The sequence below is a fragment of the Spea bombifrons genome, chromosome 2, assembly GCF_027358695.1.
Source record: "Spea bombifrons isolate aSpeBom1 chromosome 2, aSpeBom1.2.pri, whole genome shotgun sequence".
In the NCBI taxonomy this organism is placed as follows: Eukaryota; Metazoa; Chordata; class Amphibia; order Anura; family Pelobatidae; genus Spea; species Spea bombifrons.
In genome coordinates, this window is record NC_071088.1 from 89,524,147 (window position 1) to 89,548,646 (window position 24,500).

Below are 24,500 nucleotides of genomic sequence, written 5' to 3' on the forward strand. Positions count from 1 at the left end.
AGTGAAGCTAAATTTTAACAAATTTACCACAGATTTGATCACAGTGGAGCTTAGTAGACAAAGAAAGGTACATGGAGATTAGCCTAATATAGATTTTATAGAGGAATTTCTAACAATAAATTAACAAAACATTATATAAGCCTTTTCCCTATTAAATAATATGTTCAAATTATAAACAGCTTTATACAATTGCAACAAAAAACAGCTGTAAGGGAAAAATAAGGAACTGGCTAAATAACTGCTTCATAGAAGCATTTTCAGTGAACAGATTTCTGTCATGCTAGTAGTTAAACCTGCTTTCACTGAGAGGAATGCGGCTGTTGGCAGTCAACCAGACGAGCACTGTAGCTTAGATTGGATGTGCTGGGAAATAATTCTGTACAAACAAGTTCTGGGATGTCGAAATCTTTAGCCTCTCCTCCCACTCAGGAAGAGAACTACTTCCAGCCATGATACCAGATATAAAGCCACACTCCGAGAACAAGAGGTGATCGCAAGGCTCCAGAATCCCTGAAACAACTACAACCGTGAGTGATAGCTGGAAGAAACTGTCACTTCAACCCCAGGGAGGACACATCCTTCATCCCATATAGGTACCGCCTGTTCCTCAATGCTGTGCAGGATGATGATGTGTCAGGGGGTGCTGGGAGTCTTAATGCTTAATGCATGGGTACATCCAGTTGGTGAGAGACAAGGCCAGGCAGGCAAAAAGTGATGAATTGTGTGACGAAACTCCAATAGGTGTAATAAATGGCCTTAACCCCATGAGTCCCAGACTAGCGGTTTCACACAACATTATATTTCTCTAGATATTTCAAAAATAACTGGCTACTGCTTTAATTGCCTCAAGAACTTACAGTTTACTTGTAATTGTGCATTAATTCACTTGAAATACATTACTGCAGGTATTCAATGGCCTTTCTAAATTAATTCAGGGTAATTGTCAACAGTGGTTAAAAATGCATGATTTGGAATTCAGTTCCCTCATTAAATGTTTAATGTGATTGTGGGAAGTAAATACTGATTTAAATTATTGCACTGATAGTAACAGAGCTACAGAATCCGCTGGTGCTATATAAATACATGTAATCAAACAAACAAAAGTAAGCAATTAAAGGGGTGCACCTTGACGTAATTGAATATATCTTTAAACATGAATTTTAGACTATAAATATTTGGGAAGCCACAATTTAATCATTTTGGTGTCATTATATCAATTATAGCTATAAAAAGAGGAAAAGGACAATTTATTACCACACCACACTTTCATGACACAGGAATGCAATGTTTTTTTTTTATTTCTTTTTAGAAATTTAGTACATTTAAATAAAATAAAAAAAAACAATTATGTTGAAAAGTGCTAAAAGTGGAGCTTTTAGTAAGAACAATAACATTATTATGACAACCACAAAACTTTGCACCCCTAATGTGTCAATATTAGCCTTCAAATAACCCTGTGATGCAAGTAAAAAGATATCTTTCTATCTAGGATTAAACACAATGGCCACTCTTTTGAAGACAATGAAGGGGATATAATTTGTAAACATGGAGATTTGTACAAAAATTCTGATACTTTATTAAATTTTATGTAAAACTGTATATCCCGCATACTGCCACTTAGCATTTTGTATGTGCGGTAAGCAATAACACATTACATTCAACCTGGGAAAACAATAGAAATTGTCATACAGGTCTATATATTGTTGTACAGGACTGATGCCCCCTTCATAGATCAGCATGTAATCAACAAACCTTTAGAGATGTAGCCTACCAACTTATGGCCCTGGAGAAAGCTTAGGCCCTAGTTCCCTAGATTTCAGGTCTTTGAGCATCTAATGAAAGCCATACATTGCTAGGATATTCTTTCCATCATTCGAGAGATCCCTGGTGTAGACTGCATATAAAAGAGATTTCAAAGTTTCAGCACATTATCTGCAGAGCACGGTTACTGACTGCTGTGGGAATGTAGAAGACCCTGAGTCTACTCTTCAGCAAGAGCTTACTGTTCTTACTTGTATTTTAGGATGAACAGGCAGTGTGCTAGATGAAGCTCATGACGTGAAATCTTTGATAATGATGAATATTTAGCCAATGTTGTAGAACTGGTTCAAAAGAGGTAAAACTTCTGCTGCAATAGGACTCTGCCTCTACCCTGTGTGATGGAGCGGTATTGGAAATAAATATGTACGTTGAGTCCCTTTCCAAAGTTTATGACTTAACTTGGTAAATGTTGGACTTGCCCACTAACTTTAAATACTCCCTGGAGATTTTGATTCCCATTGGAAAAGGTTGGAGATTTTACTGACCTCCATATTAAACTATTCTCCGGTGATGATAAAATCAGAGGAAATCATAAATTTCACTAGGAATAAGAGGAAAATATGATTCCTCTGAATCACTGCATTACTCAAGCGTTTATGGAATACAACAATACAAAAAAATCCACTTCAGGGTTGAAAGGTCTACACCATTATAGCACGTTGGCAGTGAAGCCCATTCCTATCAGGGTTAGGTGCTACATGAAGCTCATGACATGAAATCTTTGATAATGATAAATATTTAGCCAACGGTTCCAAAAAGGCAAAACTTTGTGTCTCTTACACCCTCTGCTGCAATAGGACAGTATCATCATAGATGTTATCACTTGTGGCAAAGTTTTCTAGATGTATTTGCAAGCAGTTATGGTTTCGGCGTGCTGGATATCATGATGCATCACAATTCTTCTATTAGTTAATTGATGAAGTAGTGCCACACAGGAGCAGATTAACAATGGTGCAACAGTGGCATTTGCCCCAAGGCACTTGTTGGCAAAGGGTCCCTACCTGCTTCTTTGATTTATATAATAGTCTGTATCCCATAGCAGGAACACAGTGTTTGTTGTCTTGGGTGTTTTAGGGTCCCATATGGGAGTTCACTAGGTGCATGCGGTGCCTCTCTTGGAGCAGGGGTACTTGCAGACATAACGACTCCATATGTGCAGTGATGGCAGATGAAGCTCCACACTACCTATCTTGTAACATGATGAGCCTGTAAACAGCTATTTTGGCAGTTGTTAAGTAGAGACTATATGGCTCTCTGATTGTAAGGAAAAGAACAGCTCCCCAGTTATCGGCCTGCAGTCACATCAGCAAATATACTCTGTGCAATTAAGAACTTGGAGCTGTGTGGAGATTTCTTTGCATGAATTTATGGGGATCCCTGGGGGAGTAAGTAAAATAAATGCAACTCAAGTGCATCTTTGCCACACCATGCCTGCTCCTGTAAGGAAGTATTCAAAAATTTGGAAATGACCCTGTGTGATGGAGGGGTAGTGGAAATAAACATATACCGTATATTGAGTCCCTTTACAAAATGTAACTCAACCACTAACTTCAAATCCTCCCTGGAGATTTTGATTCCCATTCCAGAATTTACATATTTAATTGACAAAGGTTGGAGATTTTACTGACCTCCATATTAAACTATTCTCTGGTGATGATAAAATCAGAGGAAATCATATATTTCACTAGGAATAAGATTCCTCTGAATCACTACATTACTCAAGTGTTTGTGGAATACAACAATACAAAAAAAATCCACTTCAGGGTTGAAAGAGCTACACCATTATAACACATTGGCATGTGCAAATTTGGAATGAGAAGACAGAAGCGATAGACTGTATGCAGTAGTGTAATACAGATACAAAAATAAAGGAGTGCACAACATAAAAAGCAAAAAATAGAAAAATATGAATACAAGAAGCATCAGTGTTCCTTACTCCTGTCAACAATATGAAATATATATTGAAGTCTGGGAGTTGGAATCAACTGGGAGTTGGAATCAGTATACTGCAAAACCTCATTGAGTTTTAGCCTATTTTTATGAAGCTAATGGGGACATTAAAGTGCTGCCCTTTCTACCTCCTACATACTGTACGGCAGCACTTAAAATGTGAAATTTATGTCCTGTAAAAATGGCAGAATGTAGTCACACTACTTGAAACTCTCCAGATATCAATCATACAGTCCTGATTCTGAGGCTCTGTACAACCAAGCAGTGATTAGGTTCCAAAAAGAAGAGATCAATCCCACCATGGTCTTCTTTGTCTTGTGTATTGTATGGCGTAAAATTACATCCATAAGTGCAGTACAATGAACCAAAGTGACCTGACAGAGTATGCTTACGGGTTGGGGCTTATAGGTTCAGGGACACTTTTCAGGCTTGCATGCTGGATGGTATGATCCATCTTGCTGACTCATTCTGGTGTGGAATCAGGCTGGATTCTGAAAACAGGGCTTCAGAGGGATAATTATCTCCCATTAATGAAGTTTGCTCCCGGCACAGACAATTACTTATCCACTGAATTACTGACAAGAAAAAAGCTATTACGTATAAAAGTTACACCTGCTATTATTCTGGGAGACAAACAATAAAGGGAAAGGGGTTTGTTTTAATGCTGTTTTCAAGCAGTGACTGGATTAAGTGTAAATTGCTAAGCATGCTTGATGTTGACAAGCATGAAACAGGACAGTAACAAAAATGCATTTCACAGCCACTGCCATTATTCTGCAAAGATTGTAAAATTTTGCTAAATACCATGTCAATAAACCATGTTTTATTTTACAAAGCTCTATTTAATACATTACCCTAAAAAACCTGCCCTGCCACCAGGTTTTACGGAATGAGGTCATAAAAGAAATAATATGTCACATACATATGTCCTAGTTCTCCAAACATATCTGCTTTCAAATATAACACAAATTAATGTTAAGATGCCAGTTTTGTACTGGGCCACACTGGTGATGAAATATAGTCTTGGTACCTTACAGCCTATGTTATTACATTCTCGCATTTTGTGGCCACGCGTATCAAGACGATTTCTGTATACTGCAGGACTGCCAGTAAATGTGCCATAATGCACTCATACGATAACACTTTGCCTCTCTGGTAAAAAAATAATTTTATAAGTAATTAGCAACAGGTGACATAAGTGCCAAAGGGTTCACTTATACAACAAGAAGACGTGAGATCCCCCATGCAATGGCCTGCATTACATCTCCACAGTCAACTTCTTTGCAGGAGTTTTGACTTGCATAGACCCTGTGCATCCAAGTAGCATTAGAGGTGATATTTTAACTACCAAGAGATGGTGTAGAATAAACCTAAATGTTATATGTATGTACTGGGTATGCATAGATCCTTGTCATTAGAATTACATGCCAAAAATATTTTAGGAATTTTAGAAACTGGCTTATTAACAAACAACCCATGGAATTTTTTTATATACTTTTTTTAGTGCAAGACCCTGGAACACTGGATCAAAAAAAGGGCACTCTTTCTTCCTACCAACTATTTTTCTTACACAAAATAAAATAAATAACAAAAACAGTTTATGGCAGATTATCCAGCTTTCCTTCATGATGTCACGCCCTGATCATATTAAACATTGTTATTATTATTATTATTATTATTAATGTTTCATATGGCGCCTTCATATTCCACAGCACTGTGCAAGTGGTAAACAGGACTTGACAAGAATTATACAACATACAATAATTTGACTTACAGAAATAGCTGGGGAGGGCCCTGCTCAAACGTGTTTACAATCTGGAGGGATATCACTTTATGTCCCACCTCATCTAAGGCCACTTTACTGCACAAATGCAAACCATGTTTCACAGTAAAATAGGTACTGTACATGTGCAGGACTTCTGTCTGGATATGTGCTCACTCCTTTACATAAACCTAAATGTGGTTGTGAAATGTCTTTGTACATATGTGTCATACAATTTATAAGCAATAAGTGACATTATGTGAATGTTTCTAACCATAAATAACTTTTTCTTGTAGGTTCCTACTATGACATTGACATGGTATATCCTGCTCCTAACTCTAACATGTCTGGCTTCAAATAAAGCAGGTAAGCAGGTGGTTAGCAGGCTTTCAGCAACTACTTAGAGGATAATTACCTATTGATAAAACACAGCAGTTTTGCCCTACTTTTTTTATGCAGAGGATTGCATACATTTCAGTAAAACATACCCATGGGCAGGAAGATGAGAGGTTGTATTAAACATTTGTTGTCTCCCCTTTGCAAATGCATGGGGAGGTCTGCAAAACTAGCATTTATCTTTACAGAGGAACATTGCAGGCATACCCCCACATTAACGTACACAATGGGGTCCAGAGCACGTATGTAAAACAAAAATATACTTAAAGTAAAGTGCTACCTTTTTATATGTATCAATGCATGTACTGCACTGCAATCATCATATCGACCACAAAACTGCCATTATTTTATACTGAGCCAGACATTGACGGTGGTACAGCATAACTGTCATCACTTTATACTAAGCCAGACACTGATCCCAGTAGAGCATAACTACCATCACTATAATCAGAGCCAGACATTGATGGTGATACAGCATAATTGTCATCAGTTTATTCTAAGCCATACATTAACAGTGGTGCATCATCACTGCCATCACTATATACTGAGCCAGGCATTGATGGTGGTATAGCATAACTTCCATCACTATTTACTGAGCCAGATACTGTTGGTGGTACCACAATCAGTGCCTGGCTCAGTATATAGTGATAGGAGTTAAAGTACACTCTACACCTTAACTCCCATCACTTTATGCTGAGCCTGGCACTGATGGTAGTACACAATAACTCTCATCAGAGATGGGAGTTATTGTGCACCACTATCAGAGGGCCATCACATACATGCTTCATGCATTCTAACACTCTTACAATGTTTCCTTATCCTTCCCGTGTCTCTTCTCCTGGAGTTCCTCTTTCTCTTTCTCCTTCTCTACCTTTTCTTTCGTCGTTATCTGTTTCGCCTCTTCCTTCTCTTCTTTTTCTTACTTTTCTGTCTTCTTTAAGAAATGGCCTTGTGGTCGGGCAGTAGGCGTGGCTTCAGTGCTGAGTGCTGGGATATGACATTGAATACCGGCGCACACCATAAGAAGCCGGCGCTCATCACAAGGGCATGTTATACAGACTTTCCGCAACCTTGATTTTAGGCCGGTAACAGTGAGATCTATGATCTCCCTATCCAGTCCTGCTACAGCAGACCAGTTGTGGTCCCCCGACCAGGACCGGACTAGGAATAAAAAAGAAGCCCTGGAAATATTTGGACACCAGCCCGATATATTTTATTGCATGTTCAAAGCTCACGTGCCCACACGTCACACCAGGGGTGTAACTAGAAACCACAGGGCCATGTAGGGAAAATGTGGCAAACATGTCCCACACAGCCACCTTTGCCCCCAAACAGCTTATCTGTGCCATCTTTGTCCCCAAACAGCTTGTCCGTGCCCTCAAATAGCCTGTCTATGCCACCTCTGCCACCTAAACAGCCTGCCTATGCCACTTCTGCTCCTTAAACAATAAGCTGCAGGTGCTCGTAAGGCATAGCATAGACATTAGCTGCTCGAATGGAAATCTCCCAGTTTTCCAGTTGGCCAGTCAGGTCCTGCCCCTGACCCTCACGGGCCATTGGCATACCTGGGAACTTCTCGGCTCCGGCTACCCGAAGCCTTCCCTTGTGGGACGCAGCCAGGAATGCACACTGACGTCAGTGGGCGGTCCTGCTGACGTTGATGGGCGGTCCCACTGACATCGGAGGAGTTCCTGATGATGTTGGCAGCGTTCCCACTGATGTCGGGGGAGTTCCCGCTGACGTTGGGGGCGTTCCCGCTGACGGCAGCGGAAAACACCCCCATTTCAAGGAAAAATGGGCGGGGAGCGGGGCGTGTCAAGACCCGAACCCTCTGGGTCGCGGGTCTTCACACGCCTCGCTCCCCGTCCAGGTATGGCCATTGGTCCATGTCTAAGTACCCGATTGGTCAGTCCACTATAAAACTATGTAGTATAAACAAATTACAATAATATATATGGTGGTAGTGTGTGCCTCTTCAGGGTACTCTCACAGCAGGACAGGACACAGATGGTTCCAAATAAAGCCTGTTTTATTTCACTGTGCAGACAAATAAACATGGTCTCTTAACAGCAGAGACTCACAACTTGTCCGTAACCACTAAATAAAAGAAAAACAATTCTCTTCACACATAGGAGGGTTTACAACTCACTTCCATAAGTGTTCTACTGGGAATCAGCTAGTAAACAGTACCAACCTGGAGACTTCTCACACTGGCCTCTACTTCAGGTTCTAAACTGCAGCACTTTTTAACCCCAAGTGAAAGTCTACATGATTCACATGTGCAGCTACTGTCTGTGTACTGCAAGCAGAATTTTAAAGGCCTGATTCCCTGCCCTTGTTTGGTGACTTTAACTCTTTGAGTGGGTGAAGGGTTTATACACACACACACACACACATAAATATATACCGTATTGGCTCGAATATAGGCCGCACTTTTTTCCCCCACTTTAAGACTTTAAAGTGGGGGTGCGGCCTATATTCGGGGTCTAGTGCCTGACGCCCGGGACATGCAGGCAGCGGGGTTAGGATACAGATCCCCCGCAGCGGTGCAGGGGACCTGCATCCTACTGTCTGATACGCTCAGACAGCCTCCCGTGCCAGCACTTTCCACGGGGGGGGGGGTGTCTAAGCGCATCGTCTGGGCGGTCACCGGCTGCAGCGATGCGGGTAAACAGCCTCCGGGTTGTTTACCCGCATCGCCGCAGCCGGTGACCGTCCACACGATGCGTTTTACCTCTGCCCCCAAGACTTACCGGAGCAGACTCCCGGGTGTCTTGCGGGGCGCCGGCGGGGGACATCTACGCAATACGCGTATACAACTTCCGGTTGTATACGCGTATTGCGTAGATGCCCCGCAAGACACCCGGGAGTCTGCTCCGGTAAGTCGGGGGGGGCAGAGTGGCATATCTCGGGGGGGGGAGGAGGACAGTGGCAGCATATCGGGGGCAGAGGAGGGCAGTGGCAGCATATCTCGTGGGGGGGGGAGGGCAGTGGCAGCATATCTCGTGGGGGGGCAGTGGCAGCATATCTCGGGGGGGCAGTGGCAGCATATCTGGGGGGGCAGTGGCAGCATATCTCGGGGGGGAGGACAGTGGCAGCATATCTCTGGGTGGGGGAGACAGAGTGGCAGAATGTTTTTTGTTTTTTTTTTGGTGCTTTTTTAAAGAAAAAAACTTTTTCTTTAAAAAAGCACCAAACTTTTAGGGTGCGGCCTATATACGGGGGCGGCCTATATCCGAGCCAATACGGTATATATATATATATATATATAGTATTCATGTTGTGAGTTAACTAGGGAAGAAAGTGAAAAATAGTTACAAGTAAATTACTATATAGAAAATCTGTCAGCCACTTTCAAGATCAATGTTACTGGTAATCAAGAATACTGTACACGTATCAATACTAATGACGCACAAGTAAACTCTTGTATAGTTGTTTCAGTTTAGTGGGTAAAACATTTCAAATATATCCCGTAAAAAGGTATTTTTTAAAATATCGGGCCAGCTGTTCAGATGTCTAAACAGTCATGCCAAACAGACCTAAGCCATGGTAACCCTTCCAAACAAACCACATTTCTTCAGTGTCTAAACAGTCATGCCAAACAGACCATTTCCTGCAGCTCTCAGCAAGATGCTTTCCACATCCTGTACAAGTCAGTCAATATTAACTCTTTGGAAATAACAAGTAAGAACTTTAGAATGTCTAAGGTTGTGGAACATGTTACATCATCAGAATGAAAGAGATTCATCATTTTTCTGGTAAAAAATATGCAATAGATGCGGACGACACATGAGTGTAAGCATGGTGTATAAAAACTTTGATCAAAGGAAAACTTAAGCCATAAATTTGCAAACCTAAGCCATGGTAACCCTTCCAAACAAACCACATTTCTTCAGTCTTTTTCTAATTGTACTGTCATGAACTTTAACATTTAACATGCGAACTGAGGCCTGTAGAGTCTGAGATGTAACTCTTGGGGTTTTTGCAATTTCTTTGAGCATTGCATAGTCTGACCTTCGGGAGAATTTGCTGAGATGCACATTCCTGGGAAGCTTGGCAAATGTCTTAAATGTTTTCCACTTTTCAATAATCTTTGTCACTGTAGAATGATGGAATTTACATTGCTTAGAAATAGCCTTATAACCCTTCCCAGATTAATGGGCAGCAACAGTTGCTTCCCTAAGATCATTTCTGATGTCTTTCCTCTTTGGCATTGTGTTAACACACATTTTGGCTAAATTTTAGATCTGCTAAGAAACAGATGTTGTTATGTCCTGATATGTAAAATCCTAGAATTCAAAAAGGGGGGAACTTTATTTTTCACACGACTGTATATGTGTGGCACCCATATGAAAAATAGATTTAAAGTATATTCCAATTGATATTTTACATTTTTTAGTACACCTGGCTGACTAGAAAGATGAAATTGTTCAACCATGACTTCCTTTTTTCCAGGGATATAAATATTAGGTCATACATATGCCAAAATCCCTTAGTCAATAGGTAAGACCAAGGAATATAGCCATGGTGTGTGTAGCAAAAGGTTGTTGAGCTTCATAAAATGCCAACATTGAAAATGCCAATTTCCAACATCAGGACAATAATTAAGAAGTTCCAGTCAACTGAAAATATTATGAATCAACCTGTAAGAGGATGTGTGTCTATATTGTCTTAACACACTGTGAAGAGGATGGATTGAGTGGTAATAAACACCAGAGGTGGGTTTTGCAGAGAGGTAGCCATATGGTAGCGGCTCTTTAATGTTTTCTGCCAGAGGACCTGGACATTTTGTTAGGATACATGGCATCATGAACTCTATGAAATATCAACATATTTTAAATGAGCACCTGACTGCCTCTGCCAGAAAGCTTAAAATGGGCCGTGGTTGGATCTTCCAGCAGGACAATGATACAAAACATACACAGAAATCAAAAACATCAAAATCAACACTACAATGGCTTACATATCACAAGATCAAGGCCCTACCATGGCCATACCAGTCCTCTGACTTGAACCTGTGGGGTGAACTGAAAAAGGAGAGTTGGCCTCAAAATTTGAAGGAGAAGACTCTTTTATTGTGAAAAAGGGAGGTAGCACAAAGTATTGACTAAAAGGGTGCCAATAATTGTGCCACACATATATTTCACCTTTTTTGATAAGCCTGTGTTGTTTGATATCCATGAGAGCAGAAGTGTATTTGTTGAAGACAAGTTCAAACTGTTAAACAATAAAGATAATTTTTTCACAGTAGTCTCCGCTCATATTTACCAAGGATACCAATATTGGTGGAGGGGGTTGAATAAAATATTTAGGATTTTACAACCATTAATGTACATGCACTTATTACAGCTGTTTGATATGTTGTCTTGCAGAAACATGCCAGGATGAAAATATTGATTTTGATAGATCCTATGTTGCTGAAGGAGAGCCACTTTATGTTCACTGTCCTTTGAAATACATGCTATACGAAGGCGATTTTAACATTACTTGGTATCTAAATGGCTCTGAAATTAGTTTTAATACACAGTCCAGAGTTCATCAGAATCAAAACTATCTTAAGTTTCTCCCTGCAAGACTAGAAGATTCAAAGTATTATACTTGTGTTTTAAGGTAAGGATCAATGAAGACTGATTGTGATACAGAGCAAAATCACTATGAAACACTTACTTGTTAGAGCTGAAACACTTTACCCTAACTAGCAACTTGTTTTTTTGTTGTTGTTTGCACTGTTACCCAGGGTTATGCAGACATGTAAGACTCCCACCATAATTTCTTAGAGGTCTAGCAGGCAGGCTAGAAGATGGAATGGTTACAAGATAGGGAGCCCTGTATAAGGTAGCCGAGTGCACAGTGAAACCATATACTGGCATTTTAAATTTGTAACATTTTTAATGCGGTGTCAGAGACAGTAACCTTCACTCAATGACCTTAAACCTCAATTGTATTTAGAAGAGCTGAAAAAAGTATGGTTTGCAATTTTAAAATATAAAATCTAAAGGAAAGCTATTGTAAACAAACACACTAAAGCAAATCTGTAGGGTCCGTAGGAAATTAGCGCATGTAAAATTGATAAAGATGTAGAGAAGAGTAAACTCACTCAACTTATGAACAGAGAAGTCTAAATACACTAACATAAATGAACCCTTTCATTGCCAGATTAATTCATTGATCATTTGTGCAATGGTTAATCATTTTTTTTCTTTCTTCCAGAAACTCCACATTCTGCATCCAAAAGCATAAAAAAGTAGACGTTTTTACATATGATGAGAACCTATGCTATAACAAAAGCACCTTGTACCCATTTACAGAACAAATCACACAAAACATTCAACTCCCGTGTCCTGAATTGGAGGATTACATTGATGTTAAAGATACTAATTTAAAATGGTTTAAGGTATTTATTTTTATGTTTTTATATGGCATAAATGTATATATATATTGTGATTTTTTTTATGTACAGTTGACATGTTTGGTAGTGCCATATTTAGTTATTATAAAGGGCATCTGAAAATGTGACATTTTCAGCTTCAACTGTTCCTGAGAAATCTTCATGTTTACAAACTGACATAAAGAACAAAGCAAGTCACTGCCCTTTTATAAGAAGAAATGCTCTACATGGTGCATTGACTTATGAAACTACCTTTTGTATTATGGGCTGCTCTTGTTTCATTTTCCTTTCCATTGGGTTTTATAGAAATAAAAAAATATTTTTTTGTGGCTGTCAGGTTTAAAGGAAATATGTGCCATACGTTACGACCTCTTACCCCTATAGAACCATGGTGAGGTACATTTGTTTATTTGTAATTATTTATATTGAAATTTAAAGAATACTCTAGTGTGTGCATATATGATTTGAAAAGAGAAATGATCAAACGGAACGGAAATAGTGGTTTGTACAATTACATAAATGCTGTGTACAAAAAAAATATGACACTGTTGTGTAAGCAGCTTGTTTATAATATGTTTTAGTGTTACCCTGTGCTGTTCACGTTTTTCTTTTCCAAATTATGAGTTATGCTTATTTCTCTTTACTGTAACCTTCTATGACATGTAGATGTCTTTCCATTCTCCAAAGCCATTTGCATCCAGCTGACCCTGCATGTTAGACAAGATATACAGCACATAATATGATTAATGAAGCATTATGAGTAACTATTATTTCTTGCTCCAATGTTGCTGACCAATTTAACTTGTATAGAGGATACACCTTCTCTGCTTTCATCTTCATAGGAAGTATATTGCAGATATAGTACCAATGTGCTGTGCTGTCTGTGTGAACAGGCATACACAGATGAGATTCTCATAAGATTTGTTGAGCTGGAGGCATGAACTTGTGGGTTACAGCTAGCTGGAGCCTACCCCACTGACGACAGTTGGCAGTCCCTGCTGACATCGGGGGCATTCCTCCGGATGTCAGTGGGCATTCCCGCCAACTTCAGTGGGCGTTCTTGCTGACACTACGGGAAACACCCCCATTTAAATGGGGGGAATGGGCAGGGAGTGGGACGTGTCAAGATCCTGCTCCGGGGAGTTGACCCAGAGACCTTGAAATGCAGCGCTTCTCAAAGAGTTCTCTGGGCCAAACTCGGAGAGTTCCCAGGTATGAACATAACAGATGTGAATAATGCCTTCATTTTTTGTTGTTGTAGTACTTTAACATGTATTGTGATCTGTCTGTCTACGCAGGAGTGCCTTCCTCTGGACACCAATGGCAACAAATATTTTGTAGAGAATATATTCTTAACTATAACTAATGTTACACAACAAGATGAAGGAAAGTATAGTTGTGAAGTACCACTTAATTATAATGGTACAAGTTATACCATTTCACGTTCCATTGATCTGGACCTTCAAGGTACTAATTTAAATAAATACTATAGAGTGTTTTCACATAATTGTTTTGAAACAATTTCTAAGCATCCTTTTTCGTTTATAATCTATATGTACCCTTTCTTTCTCACCTACCTTAATGCTGAGCAGGTATTTATTCATTTCTTCTCTTTTGTTTATGATACTTTTTCTGGTGGGCAAGGGCTGGTCATAGAGCCATAAGGCAGTTGCCTGGTAAGCCACTAATTGTTCAGTTGTAGAAATCAAATGGGCTGGTGTGCTTTAGGTACTTGGGTATATGTTTGAACTTGGTCCGGCCTTGAAACCTGAGTATCCCCTGATATGTAGAACATGCACAAAAAGTATAACAAATATATTTATTTTAAATTAAAGAATCAGATTAAAGAGAGTGGATAGATAAAACGAAAACGTTTTGTCGTGCAGGGACCATCATGATGGATTCATTCAATAATATTAATACAAAACAAAATATTACATGTCATAACAACACACATGACCCACACAGCTTCCCATTAAGTCAACAACTAGGAAGAAGCTTGACGCTCATCATCACTATTCTCCTATGACTGCTGACAAACACTTACTGTACACTTGTTTTCCAACCTGCCACACTACTATTTTATCTTATGATGGATGATCAATCAATATTGTGGGATAATTTGTTACAAACTTAGGACCAGGCAGAAACAGTACCACTTTCTATCCCACCCTTATTTTCTTTCTCTATCCTATGTTGTTGTTTTTCTGCGTATTTTATCATAACACTTTAATCCAAATTATTGTGAGCGTATAGAAGTGCAATGGACTGTAGACATGTTTTATGTTTTTGTATTAGTGCAGCTGAAAAAAAAACCCAGTTTAGCAATAAATATAAACATGTTGTATAAAGTTGAAGGCCCCCTACTACAGTTATTATGTACTCATGTCTTTATATTTAAGACACAATGAAAATGTTTACATAAAAATATAAAAACTGTACTTTCTTTGGCTGTTTTACAGAATTAGTACTTTTTACTTAATTTTTACATAATATTCCAGTTATTACTACATTATATACTATACCTTGAAAAAAATCATAAAGACAATAAGGATGCAATAAAGTAGTAGTCTGTATGATTTTCATCATAGTGTAAAATCCTCAAGGTTATCTTTACAAAGTAGAATTCTTAGACAAGTAAGTACTGATTTTTGAGCAATAACCAATGTAATGCTCCTGTCGATCGGTCCACATTTAATTGATCTTGTATTGAGCTTCCTACTGTTACAATGTTCAGTTACCACTTACTTGAGTGACAATAATGTTTGCTTTTTATTAATTATTATTATTTTCCTTTTAGCCATTCCAATCCGCAGTCCTCCTTCCATTGTACGTCCAACAAATAATATTTTAAGTGTTGCATTGGGTGAGTATTATTCTCAAAGCTAGGGTTCTGTGGCTTTTCAGGTTCAGGTCACCACATGGCAGGGTTATACCATTTTCTCTAATGTGTTATCATTTTTGAAGCTTGTTCCCTGTTACTGATTTCCCTGTGTACTTCTTGTACACTGGTATACATAAATGAAGACAAACAAACTCCCCAAATGCATATTGGCAAATACATATTTACAAATCACATAGTTAAAGCTAATCTTAGAAAAAAAACTGTTATACATTTGCCACCATGAGGCTAGGTTTCCACTTGGGTTTTTGTCCGGCGTTTTTTTCTTGATGAAAAACGCCAGGAAAACTGCCAAGAAAACTGCCACTGCATTTACCTGCGTTTTGGCGTTTTTTCTGCAGTTTTTTCTGGCGTTTTAGCCTTTCTGTGGAAATTGCTTTTTTTGACCTTAGGCAGTTTTTCCAGCCTTTACAAGTTAGAAGTTTCACCCAGCTAAAAGGGATTAGGATAAATGGCAAGTATCTGCCCTCTCCTGATGTCATTTACTTGGTAGACCCTTTTGTCTCTTTTCTGTGGTTTGTTAGGCATGCTTTATTTCGAATGTCTGCTCCTCTGGGAAGATTGGCCCCAAATGATGGTGCAAATTGTTTGCTGTTGCTTTTGGCACGCAGGATCCGGTCGCGTATGTTTGTTTGTAATGGCATGTTTGTTCCAAATGGTGTAAAATTCAATATGAACCAGTCCAGGACTTTGTTTTGTGTGAAACTGTTTGTTTTCAGCCTATTTCTCGTAGGACACACAGATACTGGGTCCATCCTCTGCATTGTAACTGTGGAAAAAACGCCATAAAAAAGGCCAAGGCAATAAACCCACATGGCTTTTTCATGGCGTTTTTTCTCTCCCATAGACTTCTATTGGAGAAAAAAAGCCAAGAATTCTTGCAAAAAACGCCAGAGTGTCAACATGCTGCAGTTTTGAAAAACTGCCACAGAGCCCAAAAAAGCAGAAAAACGCCAAAGAGGACTGAAAAAACGCCAGACAGAAAAACGCCAAGTGGAAATTGCATTTTGCTATTTCCTATTGAAGAACAGCTAACATCTGGCTGCAGCCGTTTTTCACAAAAAAAACGCCAGGTGGCGCTATTGGCGTTTTTATAGGCGTTTTTAGCAAAAAAAACCCAAATGGAAACCAAGCCTTAAGCAGTCAGAAAGTCAAGAATGATTTATTTAAAACCGAGCAAAACAAAACAAAAAAAAACATACTGTGCCTTGCTACAGTGTTAACAGTATAGTACTGATTTGCTAAACATAAGTGTAACAGGTTGCTTAGTTAGGGCTATGGATACCCTAGTAACCCGTCGCCTATTCCGCAGGATAGCTTCCAGTCTCAGTAGGCTAATAGATGGATCTTTGTCTTAGATCACAAAAGTAGTCACGACCACCATGATTGTGAAGAACAAATTGAACATTTTATTGTTGCAAAACATAGCCTTATATATCTCCAGAATTGCATTAACATTAATAAACAGATACATGTATACAACCCAACCTTCAATCCCCTTTAGCTATTGAGTCCCCCCCCCTGGCAGCAATCCTATTAATGGGATTTGTTTATACAATGAAGTTCCTGCCTGTACCCTCTTTGTTTGGCTGCCAGGCTGGAGCCATCTCTGGGTATCTCAGGGTGATATCTTTACACTGTACAATAGGGGGCGCAGTGGTTCAGCTAAGGTTGTGCTAGAGGGGTTGGCGGCTTCAGATACAGCCCAGGATCGATGAAACCCAAAAGAAGGAATAACAGGTATAGAAAACAAGGAGTGGAGAAATGCAGAGTGCAGTGTGCTCCATGACTCTGGAAGCTACACCTGATGGGACCAAAAAGTGTCCCACAATATATAAATCTAAGGGACTTAATACACGTCCATTGGAACAGGCTGTCCAGTTTTAGCTCCAGATGATTAGAGTCTGTTGCCGGTACAGCGGCCCCATCAGTACCTTGATAGCCCTGTCTGTCAATCTGTCACAATAATAAGCATTTAGACATTGTGTTGACCATAAAAATGCTTTTGTACCTATCTTATTGTACACATTAAGTTTTTCTTTATCTTAGGATCTCCTGTTCACCTTACATGTGAAGTGATGTGCAAAGGACAGGGATCTGAAATACATATGTACTGGTCGTTCAATAATTCCTACATCGACTCCTATGAGGGTTTTAATGAAAGAGTAAAAAGTGGAGAATTAAAGTAAGTATCAGCCACTTTTACAGCATTAAATAACAAACGTACAGCATGATATTAAAGACCTAGGTATTTTTTTAGCTTATAGCTTTAATGCGGTGTATAAAACTGAAATAATGAAACTGTATAGAAGATCCCTTTTCTAATAGGTCTGGCTATCTATTAAAATGTGCCACTTGCTTTCAAAAGTTGTTATACCCTAGTTTTAATATTTAGAATTTACTAGTAACTAGTAATGCCACAAATGTTAGTGAGCAGTGTTTTACATGAAACATGGCTTATGTTGCTGATGTGTACCAATTGTGATTCATATTAATGATATTATAAAATGAAATAAACCAAACCAGTAAGATATTTTTATATATCATTCAATGCAATGATGTGATTGTGTTTTACAGTTTGTCTGTTGAGTATATTGCTATTAACCAGATTTGCATATCATTTTTTCCCATTTTTTTTCTTTAAGACGTGAATTCATAAATGACAGTTGCTCAGTTTCACTAGACCTAAACTTCACAGAGGTTAAAGAAGAAGACTATGACAGGAAATTTGTTTGTAATATTTACTCCAAAGTACAAAGTACTGCTTATGTGATGTTTAAGCATCCAGGTAAGCCCTTTATATTTATTTTTACTTATTTGCCTTAAATATAACTAATTTCAAAATATATTAGGTCATTCCCAGCGGTATTGTTTGTGGCATTTCTTCCTGTGAAGTTAGATCATGTTGTATGTAAACTTTGTATTTTGTATGTTAAAAAACGAACTAAACCAACATATTTTATTAAGAGGATACCGTTAACGTTCTAAATTCCGAGGCCTTATCTTAATCGATATTTTAAGATTAACTTTACCAGGCAATTTAGATACATTTAAAGTGCAAACGCCACTCAATTCCTAGCATGGTCAGTCTTTGATCATTTACATAATGTCACATAACCAGCAGTAAATGATGTGATGAATACTGCTTATAGGAATCCTGAAGGGTAGTACATTTATTACATTTGTTTGTCATTGTAGGTATGACTACAGAATCTAGTAGACTTCTTGTGTGCGAAAAATGTGCTCTTTACAGTTGTGAAGAGCGCTTGGAGTGTACCGCATTCCGATACATTATTTTATTGCCCATGATTTAGAAAAAAAGCTTAATTATGAAGTAGAGGACAAGATTCTTAAGAGTATCTTGAAAGAAATACGTTATGAATGACAGTTAAAATGAAGTCCTAACAAGCCAGATTTCTTAATGTGGTCCCATCTTTCAAAGGATTGATATTTTTAATTTTATTTGCTATTTTCAGTTGTACAGCCAACTGTCATAATTGTTTCCCAAATAGCACTTTAATTATCTTTTTAAACGCATACATAAAACAAATTTACAATTAAGTTTTATAGATACAGTAGGCACACGATTTAACTTTTTGGTGACAAATACGTGGGTACTAAATATTAATTGCAGTATTTTGCACTTTTATTTATAAAATAATAATAATATGTAGATCAAACCTTCCATACTACCAGATCATAAAAGCAGACAGATCTATTTCTGTAAAATCTGTACTCAAATTCAAAGCATCCAACACCTAAGAATCACATTTTGCATGTGATTGAGAAGTGGGTTTGAATCTCATCAGAACAAAGTGCTATGTAACACTTCTAATGATAAAAAAGAAAAATATTAAAAGTCCTGATCTTCCATTTGTACTACAGAAAAAACTTTTTAATGGACTTATTGATGTGTCACATATTTATTTTCAAACCTCAAATATATATGCACAATATATTTTAAACCAGTTGCTATTTCTTACTGTCTCTAACTTTCATTTATTCTATTTTATTTACAGATCCGAATTACCAGAATTTCTTAATTGCATTCTTTGTTACGTTGGTATTTGTTGTCATTATTTGTGTCATAGCCTTCAAAATTTTCAAAGTTGACATTGTTCTCTTTTATCGTCGCTCCTGCTTTGCTAAAACAAATCTAAACGGTATATATATATTTTTTTTCTTTCTTATTTTTAATAAAATATTTTACAATTTTCACAAAGCAAATAAATTATATAGCCATATATTTTGTCAAATATTGATTTTCAAGTTAGATTTCATGCTGTTTTAATTACATAGCTTAGACAAAAGTTCAACATTTTTCGGATAATTACCATGTAGTATTTGTTGGATGTTATCCTAGTTTTATAAAACTGTATATAAAACTAATACCATAGTAAATATGTAAAAGTTATTCTATTCCTTTGCAGATGGAAAGAAATATGATGCATACATTATGTATCCTAAAAACACAAATGGAAACATCGGTTATACTGTGGATATCTTTGTACTGAAAGTTCTTCCTGAAGTTCTAGAGGGGCAGTGTTCATATCAGCTTTTCATATTTGGACGAGATGACATACCGGGACAAGGCAAGTATTTTCACATTGTGTTTGCCACAAACCAGGGACCATTTTCTAAATAGTCCAAATGTGTACAGACTGCTAATTAATTGTCTTCATTGGTCAGTTTGAATTGGTTGGCATTACTTTTGGTATTTTAGCAGCGCACACACTGTAGTTAGGTCACCAGTAGGGCACAAACACAGCAGTAGGTTTGGAGTTTTTGGCTGTTGGGCTGTGGATATGTTCATGGATCTACAGATTGAATAAAAATGTCATATTATTTTATAGTTGCTTAAATGTATAGCATTTTACAATGATTGCAATCAGCTATTGCATTTTTATTTGCAACTCCAGTACATGTTTTCTATTTAGGTGTTATATGTTCTTTCCTAAATATTGCATAATGGGATAATTAATGGTTTTATGCGTTATTAACCCCTTTGTATGTTCAGTATGTACTATTACAGTAGTACATCCTACTAAAAACATTGTTAACAACCAGTTCCCGATACATTGTGGAATGGCAGACGTTATCTCTGTCTTCACCAATCTGTGCGATCACATTAATTCATGTGAGTGTCTTGTTTACCCCCATTAAAGGGTGAACTAATCAAATTTGTTTTTGTTTTTTACATTTATGTTTTACAGCCATTACTGATGCAATAGAAGAAGCTATCTCACAAAGCAGGAGATTGATCATTATTTTAGGAAACACAACCAGTGAAAACCGACTGGAGAATGAATTTGAGCAACATATAGCCATGTATGATGCTCTAATCCGAAATAAAACTAAAGTAATCTTGGTTGAACTTGAAAAAATTACAGATTACTCAAATATGCCAGAGTCTATCAAATACATCAAACAAAAGCAAGGTGTAGTCCAATGGAAAGGAGAAATCACAGAAGCATCTCTTTCCTCCAAAACAAAATTCTGGAAAAATATTCGATATCGGATGCCACCAGAACAGCGGAAACATTCAAAAGGCATGGGTTACATTACTTCAGAAAGCTTATAATTACTGGCAGTTGTGAAAAGATGGAAAAAGCAAAACACAATCACACCAGCAGAATGAATATCCATCGCTAGGAAAATAATTCTTAACTGGCGTGTGTTATCCAGCTTCAGCTGCAAGCCATGTGTGGTAATTTACTAACCGATGCAATATGCAGGTTGTGCATTTTAGGCTAAATACCTAAACAGGGTATACAAAAATGCAAGAAAATCTGACGCATCATAAAGACAAAGTATAAATGCACGGCCTTTGGATAGAACACTGCATTCAGATTAAATGCAAACTGTGGAGTGAAGAAACGACAGGTCTCAGGCATTTGGGTGTACCAGTTGATAACACTAAAGCAGATATCAAGGTGTAAATGCAATTTACACTGCAAGTTTACATTTGGATGGAGTTGGAATTAAATGTGTGTGTGTGTTGTCTGTATAGAATTGCTATAAATATATTGTACAATAATACACACAATGAAAATGGTAGTCACCAAGTGATTACAAGGTAATGTAATGCACAAACTGTATGGTGGCCCCAACATTTTATATATAATTCCAAGTACACTACCTCAATATAACTTTCTGTTCATCATGTTTAATTCACACCATTGATCTTGATGGGATGTACACCAGCCTGGTAACTACAGACATTAGTCACCAAGGTCCAAATTATGTTTGTGTGATGCATATACATTTTGATGTGTGCCGTAAATAAAGTTATTTTTTCATAACACTTGACTCAATTCACTATACATTTATTATACTTTCCTGGGATTCATAAAGTAGCTTTTAGTTGAATTTAGATGACAATCAACTCGCCACTCCCATTATCCTTCAAACTTCTCCAGGGAACTCCACCGCCATCAGCAAAGAAAACATATCCTGCAAAAGAAGCAGAAAAAGAGGGAAAGAAAACACCAGCCAACATGGAAACACATAACCAAAAAAAAAAGCCTGTTGCCCCCCTGCCGAATTTGGAATAAAGTCGCAATGCGACTTTAAATCCCGTCTTTTTTTTTAATGCGGAGGAGAGAGAGGGTGCGGCCGCGTAAGATCGGCAGCCAGGGCAACCGATCTTACGCGGGCCGCACCTCGAGCCCTGCTACTTACCTGTGGGAGGGTCTTCTGTACTGCATAGAGGAAGCGGAACCTAGCAGAGTTCACGTGACATCACATGACTCTGCTCCAGTCCTGCTTCCTCTGTGCAGTACCAGAGAACGCAGAGGGAGGTCGCGCCCTCTGCTGAAGTCTGTGAGCGGCATCGAGGCGCTGCAGTGCAGGTAAGGGGGTGGGGAGGGTGTTTGAATGAGTATGTGTGATTGAGGGAATTAATCTGTGAATGAATGAGTATATGAATGAATGAGTGTGTGTGTGATAGCATGGATGTGTAAGTGCTGGAACCTAGGCATGATGGGACTGTGATTGCTGTTAGCAATCACACTCCTAGCATGCCAAGTCAGCCAGTACATGCTAAAACCTAACTAGCTGCCCCCCTTGTGCATTGATGCTGCCAGCAGTATGGGGTCTGCAGATCACTTACAGTCACCCTGTACCAGCATGTACTGGCTGACTTGGCATGATAGGAGTGTGATTGCTAACAGCAATCACAGTCCCATCATGCCTAGGTTCCAGCGTTTACTGGTTGGATGTGTAAGTGCTGGAACCTAGGCATGATGGGACTTTGATTGCTGTTAGCAATCACACTCCTATCATGCCAAGTCAGCCAGTACATGCTGAAACCTAGCTAGCTGCCCCCCTTGTGTATTGATGCTGCCAGCAGTATGGGGTCTACACATCACTTACAGCCACCCTGTACCAGCATGTACTGGCTGACCTGGCATGATAGGAGTGTGATTGCTAACAGCAATCACAGCAAACACAGTCCCATCATGCCTAGGTACCAGCATTTACTGGTTGCCTGGGTATGATAGGAGTGTGATTGCTGTGTGGGCAGTGTGGACGCCAGGGCTGGCTTTGGGGTGTGCAACCTGTGATCTATGCCTGTAATTTAGGGGGTTTTAAATATACCTTTTAATGACGTGTTTTTATGTGAATTCCAATTGATCTATACCTGCAAAGCTGGGTTTTTGCGTTATTCTGTAGATCCATATCTATATATTTCCATACATTATTTATGTATACCTGCAAATACAGTGTTTGTATGTCTTATTCAGTTGATTAATACCTGCAATGCTGTTTCTATGTATTTTTTTGATCTACACCTGCAGTGCTACGTTTCATATACTATTGTATACCTGCAAATACAGGATTTGTATGTCTGATTCTGTTTATTTGATATATACCTTCAGTGCTGAGATCACAAGTGAATTTTAGTTGATCTATACATGCAAAGCTAGGTTTGTGTGTTAATGTGTTGATCTATACCTGCTATCGGCAACTGGGGCTAATATTAATATATATGGGCAGCAGGGGCATCAATACACAAGGGGCAAAAACACTAAGGGGGGTATAAACGACAATGCAGTGTGAAAAATCCATCCTGATGTAGACGTCTGTGACGTAGATTGTGTCCTGCTGTTTGTGTGTTTTTGGTTATCAGTGTAGCAGAGCCTGTCCTCGGGTGTGTGTGTATAGGTGTTGGTGTGGCACAGCCTGTCCTGGTGTGTGTTTGGGTGTTGGTGTGGCAGAGCCTGTCCTGGTGTGTGTGTTCGGTTGTCAGTGTGGCAGAGCCTGTCCTAGGGTGTGTGTTTGGGTGTCAGTGTGTCAGAGCCTGTCCTGGTGTGTGTGTGTTTGGATGTGGGTGTGGCAGAGCCTGTCCTGATGTGTGTGGGTGCCACGGTCCGCATCACGGACAGCAACGCAGCGATTCCCCCAGTACCCGCGGCTAGCGGGTACTCGAAACTTACCTCTCCCGCAGTCCTGGGACCTCGCTTCGGCGTGCAGGCATCCAGCACGCACCCGGGGCAGGTCCTTCCTGGTATCCCCATCACAAACGATGGGCGGTACGTACGGGGACGAAGCACGCCCCCTCTCTTATAGCTTGCCTCCCGGGAGGCAACGTAACGTAGTTAGCGTTACGTCACCCGTTGGGGGCGGAGCTTGGGTGAAGCGGCAGATTCAAAAGACTTCCATTCAGTGCTCGGTTATTGTTCCAGCTGAGCAGTGCCTGTACTAGTATACTTACCTGATTGTCTTTTCGTTGCTGAATTGTGCCTGTCCCTGACTTTTGCTGCCTTCTCCACTCCTGACCCGGCTTGTATGATAACCATCTCTGTTGCTGACCCGTGGCTGTCCCTGACTTCGCTGCCTTCTCCACTCCTGATCCGGCTTGTATGACAACCATCTCCGTTGCTGACCTGTGCCTGTTCCTGACTTCGCTGCCTTCTCCACTCCTGACCCGGCTTGTCTGACAATTCTTCTATTTATCAGTGCCTTTTCTGCATACTGGGTTCCTCACTTGCATTCTCAAGAACTTTGTGACAGTGGGTGTCTGTGTGGCAGAGCCTGTCCTGGTGTGTGTGTGTGTGTGTTTGGTTGTCGGTGTGACAGAGCCTGTGTTGGTGTGTGTGTTTGGTCATCTGTTTCCTGGCACTTAACTTACAGTAGGAATTATTTAATTTATATTTATCCAGAGATAAAATGCCCTTCTGAAGTTGTAGTGACTTCATTGGAAACGTTCAAGGCCCTGAAATCATTTAGTGGAGAAGTTATTTATTGTGTTATAATATTTATTTCAAGGATTAGTCGCA

The 24,500-nt window shown here is 39.1% G+C and overlaps 1 protein-coding gene across 2 annotated transcripts; it reads left to right on the plus strand.

Annotated features, from left to right (window-relative positions):
* The first annotated feature begins 429 nt into the window (after positions 1 to 429).
* Positions 430 to 20,817, plus strand: LOC128473065 (interleukin-1 receptor type 1-like). 2 transcript variants are annotated; one of them, XM_053455108.1, is made up of 11 exons: positions 430 to 593; positions 5,830 to 5,899; positions 11,302 to 11,539; positions 12,140 to 12,323; positions 13,616 to 13,784; positions 15,118 to 15,183; positions 17,269 to 17,404; positions 17,865 to 18,007; positions 19,239 to 19,382; positions 19,650 to 19,811; positions 20,433 to 20,817. In XM_053455108.1, the coding sequence occupies exons 2-11, from the start codon at positions 5,839 to 5,841 to the stop codon at positions 20,798 to 20,800; spliced, it is 1,671 nt and encodes a 556-aa protein (XP_053311083.1). In that variant the 5' UTR covers positions 430 to 593; positions 5,830 to 5,838; the 3' UTR covers positions 20,801 to 20,817. The 2 variants fall into 2 exon arrangements, with proteins under 2 accessions (XP_053311083.1, XP_053311084.1); XM_053455109.1 differs by having other exon boundaries at positions 433 to 527.
* Positions 20,818 to 24,500: the final 3,683 nt, after the last annotated feature.